The sequence below is a fragment of the Myotis davidii genome, unplaced genomic scaffold (genome assembly GCF_000327345.1).
Source record: "Myotis davidii unplaced genomic scaffold, ASM32734v1 scaffold744, whole genome shotgun sequence".
Classification (NCBI taxonomy): Eukaryota; Metazoa; Chordata; class Mammalia; order Chiroptera; family Vespertilionidae; genus Myotis; species Myotis davidii.
The window spans coordinates 919,656-929,393 of record NW_006294760.1 but is presented as its reverse complement, the minus strand read 5'-3'; the positions used below and the strand labels follow the sequence as shown (position 1 = coordinate 929,393).

The window sequence follows — 9,738 nt, the reverse complement described above, 5'->3', positions numbered from 1 at the left end:
TGTTGAGTTTTAAAACTTCACAGTGAATTTACTGGTGTTTTCCCATTTTCTGGAAGAAAATTTCAGGTTCTAGAGATGATTTGTTGAAGATCACACAGCTAATAAGTAATGGAGGAGAACCTAGACCTTAGTGTTTTTACAGTAGTTTCACCTCCACAAAACTTGTTTAGCAAAAGGAGTTTAGGTTGCTTTTATCATATTGGGCACTGGAAAGTTCAGAAATAGAATAAAGAGATTCTAGATTTGATTATCTTCTTTCTCATAGGTAAGTTTTTAAAATGGAAAGTTCTATTGATGAACCCTAATCTTGGGGGGAAATCTTGTAATACCGTCCTTGTTATTTCTATTTTATATTTTCTTATTGTTTTAGGGACTTAAAATTGGAGCCTTACTTAGATCATTACTACAGGGATTACCCAACACTTGTCAGAACTACTGGACAGGTGTGCACAATTGATCAAGGTAAGCATCTGTGTTGATAAAGATTTTATGAACAGTGTAGTGACATTTGCTTATATTTTTCTTACCATCAGTCCCTGAGTCAGGGGGCAGGGCCTTCCCACTAGGCAGATTTTAGTTTGTGATTGATCTCTGATTTGCAGTAAGCCATAACTTCCTTAGTATGTGGGCAAATTATATTCATCCTTAAGGTTTTGAGTTGCAGAAGCTTAGCTTCTACTGAGAAGTATGCTGTGTCCAAGACCTGTGCTTGTCATTCCAATTAATAATATTAAAAATTCAGTTCCTCAGTTGCACTGGCCACGTTTCAAGTGCTTAGTAGCTGCATGGGGCTAGTGGTTGCCATATTGGAACATGTTCATTACCACTGTATTGTCTTAGACCCTGAGCTAGAGGGACTCAGGCTGGGGGCCCAGTGTAAGAACAGAGAGGAATCCTGTCTGTCTCTTCTGTTTCCTCACCTTTCAGGTCAGGGCAGAAAATTTTGGTTAGATTCTTTATATGCCTTGAGCATAAAAATTTGCTGAATTTCTATCTAGCAGGGGATAAAATAATAGTCATTCAAATTCTACATATTATAATATAGACAGTTTACTTACTGTGGCAGGAAAAATGGAACATTTTAGAAAATAGGGAAAAATGGCCGAAACCGGTTTGGCTCAGTGGATAGAGCGTTGGCCTGAGGACTAAAGGGTCCCAGGTTCGATTCTGGTCAAGGGCATGTACCTGGGTTGCGGGCACATCCCCAGTAGGAGATGTGCAGGAGGCAGCTGATCGATGTTTCTCTCTCATCGATGTTTCTAACTCTCTATCTCTCTCCCTTCCTCTCTGTGAAAAATCAATAAAATGTATTTAAAAAGAAAATAGGGAAAAATGTTATTTCGATTGATAACAGTATCTGTCATTTGAAAACATTTTCCCTTTAGAATAAAAGATCATTTTCCTAATGTATTCTTGTATGTCTATAAACATTTATCTAATTTTAAAGGTCAAAGAGGGTTTATGCATCATCCATCATTTTTTACTTCTGAGCCACCAAGTATTTACCAGTGGGTGAGTTCTTGTCTGAAGGGTGAAGAAATGCCACCCTATCCTTACCTCCCTGGCATCTGTGAAAGAAGCCGACTTGTAGTTTTGGTATGTACTCATACTATTGCCTGACTTGTTTGTTTTTCTCTTTTTCTTTTAAAATACGGTTTAAAAATTATACAGTAAAATTAACTTTAAAAATTTGGTGTGCAGTTCTGTGAATTTCAACAAACATGTAGATTTATGTATTCACCACCATAACTAGGATACAGAATAGACCTCCTTCCAACAAATTTTCCCTTATACTTTTGAGATTCATGCAGGTGTTCCCTGTACCAGCAGTTGTGAATATAGCTGCTGTAATCATTCAGGTTTCTGTGTGAACATAAGTTTTCATTTCTTTAAAGTAGATACCCAGAGGTGGGTTTGATGGTTATGTAGTAAGTATATATTTAGTTTTTAAGAAACTGTAAACTATTTTCACACTGACTGTACCATTTTACATTTCCCCAGCAGTGTATGAACATTCCAGCGTCCCTGCATTTTTGTCAGTGTTTGCTATTGTCATGATTTCTAATTTTTGCCATCCTGGTACATGTGTAGTGATATCTCATTTGGTTTTAATTTGCATTTCCTTAATGGCTAGTGATATTTTGAGCATTCTAGATAATGAAATTTTGTCAGATATGTGGATTGCAAATATTTTCTCCTAGTTTACATCTTGTCATGTCTCATCATTCTCTTAGTGTTTATTTTGTAGAGCAAAACTGTTCAATTTTGATGAAGCCAGTTTATCCAGTTTTTTTCTTTTATGGATAGTGCTTTTGGTGTCATGTGTAAGAATTCATTGTTTAACTTCAGAACACAATTTTTTTTCCCTGTTTCCTAGTAGAAATTTTATAGTTGTATGATTTACATTTAGAGCAACGGTCCACTTTGATAATTTTTTATAAGACGTGAGGTTTAAGTTGAGGTTCTTATTCAATCTGGATGTCCAAATCTTTTAACACTATTTGTTGAAAAGATTATTGTTTCTTTGTTGTTCTTACAGTTTTGTTAAAAGTCAGTTGACCACATTCTTTTTTTAAAAAAATATTTTTTCCCTTTATTGAATAAGATATTACAAATGTGTCCTTATCCCCCCAATGTCCCCTCATCCCCCCAATCCTGCGACCACATTCTTATGGGTCAATTTCTGGGCCTTTTAATCTGGTCTACTGATCTGTGTTGCAGTCCACACAGTCTTGATTACTGTAGCTTTAAAAGTAAGTCTTAAAACTGATTAGTATGACTCCTCCCATTAACTCTTTTTCAATATTGTTTTAGCTATTTTAGTTCCTTTGCTTTTTCATTTAAATTTTTTAACAGTTTGTCTATAGCTTCCCAGGTACCACCCCCCCCCCCGCCATAACCCCCCCAAGAGAAGTACATTATTTATTGTTAAAAATGAGTTCATTTTGCATAGTTAGGACATGTCCATGGTCAAATCTTCGAGTAAGAACCAAAGGGCATCTGGAAAGGTGAGCTTTTTCAGCACCTGTCTCTCGGTCCCCTGGTCCTCGAGCAGCCTGCGCACAGGTCCTTTATGGACCCTTCAGGCTCACAGGATAACTGTGTGCTTTTGTCTTCCTCCCACATGTCAGTGGACACACCCATCTTTTCTTCACTCTGCCTCTGCCTTCATGTTGAGGAAGGCTTCACAACCCCTGTGCTCTGACACAGACATGCAGAATGGTGATTCTGCTCTTTTAAATAAATGATAATGTGAGAATCTAACATACTATTTATTATTTTAACTTTTTTGGTGTACATTTTAGTAGCATTAAATATATCCACAGTGTATTCAGAACAGCTTAATAACAGAACTTTTGCATTTCTTGCAGATTGTGTGGAAGCATTTAAGTTAAACCACCAAATTTTTGGTCTTGCTCAATGGGGTGGACCCAGTGTATTTCTAACCAAAAAAGGGAGCCAGAGAATTATGGATATGCCATAATTCTTCAACCTCCAACCTAAATATATTAGTCAACTGACAGATATTCACATTATAACTTTTCTTTGTTAGATTTGATGCCTGGTATATAGAATTTTAAGATCTTCCAGTTTTGTACTAAAATTCAGTAAAATCATGCTACTCCTTAAAAAAAAAAAAGTGCCACTGCAGGTACAGATCTTAGTGGTGGGACAGATACTCAAAAGAGAACCATGGCCCTGGCCGGTGTTTCTCAGTGGTTGGCCCTCGAATCAAAGGGTCACAGGTTCGATTCTCAGTCAGGACACAGGGCACATACCAGGGTTGTGGGTTTCACTCCCCAGACCTAGTAGGGGCACATGTGGTTGGCAACCAGTCGATCACATTGATGTTTCGTTCTCTCTCCCTCCTTTCTTCCCTTCCATTTTCTCTGAAAAGCAATGGAAAAAATATCCTCAGGTGAGATGAACAACAATAACAAAAAAAGAGACTCTTGGTGGCAGAAGTGGGAAAAGGGTTAGGATCAGAGGGTTAGGGTTCACCTAACCGGAAATGACCTGAATGCCCGTCTGAACAAAGCTGGTACATCTGTATAATGGAATACTGCTCAGCAGTAGAAAGAAACAAGCTGCTGATAGATGTGGTTAATGTGGATGGATCTCAAAGGCATACTCACGAAGGAGGACACAGAAGACCACACATTTGTGGTTCCATTCACATGACACTGTAGAAGAGGCAAACTACAGGGACAGAACACAGATGAGTTGTCTCTGGTGCTGGTGCAGGGAGGAGCAAGATGGACCATGAAGGGCACTGCGGACCTTTCTGGAGTGAGGACAGTATTCGTATCATGATTGTGATAGTGGTGATGGGACTGTGAAACATTTGTCAAAACACAGAGCTGTACACCTAAAATGGATGAACTGTCCTATATGTAATGATAACCCAGTCATTTAAAAAAGATGTTAATTTCCTCCTTGTGCAGAGTATTGCGCTCTACATTCTTGGTGATGAAAGCTCTGTTTGTGACGAATCCTCACACTATTTATCGAGAATTTCTCTAGGTAAGTCAGTGTAATGTTAGGCTCTGCAAACAAAATTTTATAAATATTGATATCAGAGTTGAAATTAAAAAATAGTTTCGTGTTTGTTTAGAAACCACATCTTACCTAATTGTAGAGGTTTTATCTTACACTGTTCTGGTCTAAGTCCATAACTGAATTTCAGAGACCAGGATGACTTAAAAATCTAACTTCATACTTTTAATGTACCTTATTTCATACTTTTAGAAGGATTATTATTATTATTTTTAGAAGGATTATTTTAACTTCAGGGAAATTACACTTTCCAGCCTGCTTATTTTATTATTTTCTAGGAGTTGTTAGTTAAAGCTTTATTTCCAAATTTCTTGTGCATGTTATGTATTTTTTTTTACCAGGAAGACTATCAAAATAAAGATTCGTTTTGTTATCTTGTAGCCCCCCAAAAGTCACAAGCAGAACAAGAGGAAAACAGGTGACTTTTATTCAGATTGTGCTTTTATATTAAATATATAAAACTCGATTATGTGTCACTCTTCTGTTTAATAACGGTGTTTTGTTTTCCTACAGGTTTAGTTTCAGGCATTCTCCATCAGTTTCTAGTCTGGCTGAAAGATTGGTTGTCTGGATGGCTAATGTAGGTAAGGTTGTCTTTACTCTTTATGTGTTATTGAACTGCCAGTGAGAATCCTCTGCTTCCCTGGACACTCGACCCTCACGAAGCCCATCTTCCTCAAGGCAAGCTAGATCTGGAGGCATGTGAAGAGAAGGTCCCACAGGGTTGAGATTATGGCCTATCTAGCCACACTTCCTTTCCCTAACAGTTTCACAACTTTCATATGACATCAACAATACTAGCTTCTGATCTCTAGGCCTCAGAATGGAGAGCACCAATCACTGCACACCAGACCTTAAGCCATTGTCATACTCAGATATCAGAAGGGAGTATTCCTGGCAAAACCTAAAAGTAATTGTATAAACATTGCAGGTGTGCTTTGGAAGGGAATAGGCCAGGAATTTGAGGCACCAAGAAGAATTCATAGGTGGAGTGGGGAAGAAAAGAGTTTTCTAGTCTCCAATCCTAACCCTGTGATCCTAGGTTTCAAACTGAGTAAAGTACTAAAGAAATTTTTCACAAAAATAACTAAAAAAAAAAGTCAAATTACTTATATGAAGATATTAAAAAAAATGAAGATGTTTCTATATTAGAAAGTCATGCTCTAATGAATGTTACAGGATATTCCTGAATTCTTAAAGGCTGCTCTAAATGACTTAGTTTTTCATTGTATTTTTTTGTATATCCTCTTCAAAATTATAATAATTGTCATTAGTATTACAGATAAGATACCTATGCTGAAAAAATAGTGGCCAACTTCTATCTATATGTTACATAATATTTAATAAAATTGTTATTCTCATATAAGGAACCATTTTTACCTTAAAAATTAATCAAGGTTCTATATTAATAGATAAATATAATTTATAAAATTTAGATATTTTAGGAAAAATAAAAATTTAACGTGAAGATTTAAAAATTTTAAAAATGAAATGTGGCATATATACAAAAGAATTTTTGAAATGTTTAGAGAATAACAATAAAGTGAATATTGATGTACTGGCCACCCACCATTAGAAACAGAACATTGCTAGTGTGGTTGAAGACCCTTGTGTGTTTACTTCTGCATGGTGTCCTCCCACATAATCCACCACTAGAGGTAACCACTGTCCTACCTAAATTTTGTATTTCTTTTCTCATATATTTTTGTAGTTTTATCATCTTTATATATTGCTTAGTGTTTTATATTTTTGAACTTTATGTAAACATAAAAATAAAACTTTCTGCTATCTTATTTTCTTCACTCAATATTGTTATTAAAAATTTAGAAAAATATATTTTTATTGATTTTAGAGAGGAAGGAGAGAGAGAGAGAGAGATAGAAACATGAATGATGAGAGAGAATCATTGATTGGCTTCCTCCTGCACAGCCTGAAACCCGGGTATGTGCCCTGACCCAGAATTGAACCTCCTGGTTCAGAGGTCGATGCTCAACCACTGAGCCACACCATCTGGACTCAGTATTTAAAGATTCATCCATGTTGACTCACGTAGCAGTAGGTCACTTGTTTTCATTGCTAAATACTTCATTGTTTGAATATTAAGAGTTATTTATTCATTCTTTTTTTGTTGTTAATCCTCACCCAAGGATATTTTTCCATTGATTTTTAGAGAGAATGGAGGGGAGGGGGAAACAGAGAGAGAGAAACATCCATGTGAGAGAAACACATCGATTGGCTGCCTCCTGAATGTGCCCCAATGGGGGCCAGGGATCCATCCTGCAACCGATTATGCCATTGACCAGAATCAAACTCGAGACCCTTCAGACCTTGGGCAATGCTCTTTCCGCTCATCAAAACTGGCTGGGCCTTATTTATCCATTCTGTTGATGCAAGAAATTGGGATGTTTCCTCCCTTCCCTTTTTTTGCCATAGTGAAACAACATTGCTAACAAATATTTTAATATTGTGTCCTGGTGCACATGTACACAAGTTTCTGTATGGCTATTGTTGGACCATAGGGGTCGGCCTATCTCCACATGCCAAGTGTTTCCCAGTGTGGTTGTACCAGTACATAAGTAACCACCATCAACTGTGGTCGAGAAGCACTGTTGCTGTGCATAGTTGCCAATACTCGATATTGATTGACTTCAATATTTGTCTGTCAGGCTAGTGCAGGGGTGGGCAAACTTTTTGACTCGAGGGCCACAATGGGTTTTTAAACTGGACCGGAGGGCCGGAACAAAAGCATGGATGGAGTGTTTGTGTGAACTAATATAAATTCAAAGTAAACATCATTACATAAAAGGGTACGGTCTTTTTTTTTTTTAGTTTTATTCATTTCAAATGGGCCGAATCCGGCCCGCGGGCCGTAGTTTGCCCACGGCTGGGCTAGTGTGAACTTCTATTTTCTAGTGGTTTTAGTTTTGCGTTTCCATGATCACTCATTGGATAAACAATCTTTTCATATGTTTATTGATTCTTTGTATTTAATCTATGGAATGGCTTTTAAGTCCTTGGTGGTTTTCCTATTGTTTTAGTTGTCTTTTTCTTAAGGTTTTTTAGAATTTTGTAAAGATATCTTTTCTGCTAATCCCTGATGTCAAGACACTAGCCTGGTAGTAAGATAAATAAAATGAATTTCTTTCTTGTCAGAATAGATGTTTGTTAACTTTAGTCAGAGGGTAAACAGGAGAGTGGCAAGTCTAAATGCAAATGAAAAATGTTTTCCTTTCACCATCAGGTTTCACTTTAAGAGACTTGGAAACTCTTCCCTTTGGAATTGCTCTTCCCATTAGAGATGCAATTTATCACTGTCGAGAGCAGCCTGCTGCAGACTGGCCAGAGGCTGTGTGTCTCTTGATTGGACGCCAGGACCTATCCAAGCAGGCCTGTGAAGGAAACTTACCCAAAGGGAAATCTGTGAGTGTCAACACCGAAAGTTCAAGGTTCAGTTTGGCCTTAGTAACATCAAAGTAGGAATGTTCTACATTTCTTTTGTCTTTCTGCAAGTGTGTATATTACATTGCCTTTTTCATATTATGTGCCAGGTGGCATTATAATTGGACAAATGTTATTAATTGTAAATTAAACATGAGAACAGGAGATTTTGGAATGCTTTGTCTTTCCTGGACCTTTCTTCACCTTGAGTGATCAGTAGAGCAACTACCATGGCTGACTCCCTACTTATATTGTATTGGTAATTAACTAATTTATAATTATGTGGGAAAAGTAAGAGCATAGATCCTGAATTTGAATAGTTAATGTATAACTATTTTCTGTTTCATACATTTCTGATGAGTTGGCTTTCTTGAATTTAACCTTTGAATATTGTAAATATATCTGTTTAATCACATCAAACTGAAGCCCCAAGAAAAGGATTTTTTGGGGGGAGGGAACAGAGGGCACTAAGGTTTGAAAGATGTCTTAATGTTATCCCTTCTGAATACTGTCCTTCATCGGTCTTTAAGTCTGTTTTTTAAAGAATGGGTTCTAAGGTAGAAAGTGAATTACATCATTACTCTCCAATTATTTCTTTTAAAATCAGCCTCTATAAATATTTAAAAATGGAATTTTTAAAATTTCTAAACTCGAGCTAACTTTAAAATCATAAATGGTAGTGCTGTATTACTGTGCCCATCCCAGAGGATCCAGAGGTGACAGTGGAAATTTGCCTAATCTCTTATTAGTCTTTGAACCAACAGATAATAATCAACACATTTTGACTATTTATAATCTACATCAGGTCTTAGGCTACTGATGCTTTAGAACCTGTGTCAAAATTTATTCCTGACATTAGTGTTGCCTCATGTAACTGTGACAGAATCTGTTTCCATGGGGATCCATCTTCAGCAGGGTCCGACCAGATAGTGCTCTTCAGTCTGCACCTACATAACAACTCTTATTTGAGTTAGTATTTGTTTTGTCTTAAACAGAAAACCAATTTTTTTTTTTGGGGGGGGGTTAATACAATTTTTATTCTTCCCTTGGCCAAGATAAGTTTTAGCATTTAGACCTCTTTTCACAGAGTAAGAGCAGTTGTAACATCATTAGCACTGAAACCAGATGGTATTGATAATCATTCAGCTGTATTTGTCATTTTAAGTAATTCTGTCTAAACTCAGTTCAGTTAGTTGAGGCTGTATTGTATAACTCATCTAAATTTAACTTACCAGCTATTTGGGCCTATATTTTATAGCTAACCCTCCCATTAGAATATAGTTTCTTTTTAAAATTAGATAGTTCATAGGAATTGTAATAACTTTTTATGAACTAAATAAAAGTGATTATTTAACCCTATCTGCCATTATTTTTTTCATGTTAATACTGTTTCCATGTTAAATGTTGACAGAACTCTAGCATTTTAACTAGAAGTTAACCTTTTGTTAAAAGAATATAAAACATTGAGAGAAAAGAAGATTTCATGCTATTCAAATCTGTGTTGAAGTCTGAATTACAGTGAAACCTTGGTTTTCTAACTAATTTGTTCCAGAAGGCTGTTTCGAGAAGTGATTTGCTGGAAAACAGAATCATTTTTTCCCCATTAGAAATAAAGTAAATTTTATTAATTTTTCCAAACCCCCAAATGATTCCGTTTTGATCTTTCTTATATACAATACATGTCTAATGTACTATTTAACCTATAAACAAAGACTTCTTTTTTTTAACTTATATGCCTCATTT

General features: G+C 36.3%; 1 protein-coding gene across 1 annotated transcript in view; it reads left to right on the top strand.

The window, feature by feature from the left end:
• Nucleotides 1-9,738, top strand: part of ANAPC1 (anaphase promoting complex subunit 1) — a 108,744-nt gene that overhangs the window by 44,953 nt on the left and 54,053 nt on the right. Inside the window, exons 19-24 of the mRNA XM_006769219.2 lie at nt 371-462; nt 1,448-1,596; nt 4,446-4,524; nt 4,939-4,975; nt 5,071-5,141; nt 7,799-7,977. Of these exons, the coding sequence (XP_006769282.1) occupies nt 371-462; nt 1,448-1,596; nt 4,446-4,524; nt 4,939-4,975; nt 5,071-5,141; nt 7,799-7,977 (607 nt within the window). The remainder of the gene's footprint in view (nt 1-370; nt 463-1,447; nt 1,597-4,445; nt 4,525-4,938; nt 4,976-5,070; nt 5,142-7,798; nt 7,978-9,738) is intronic.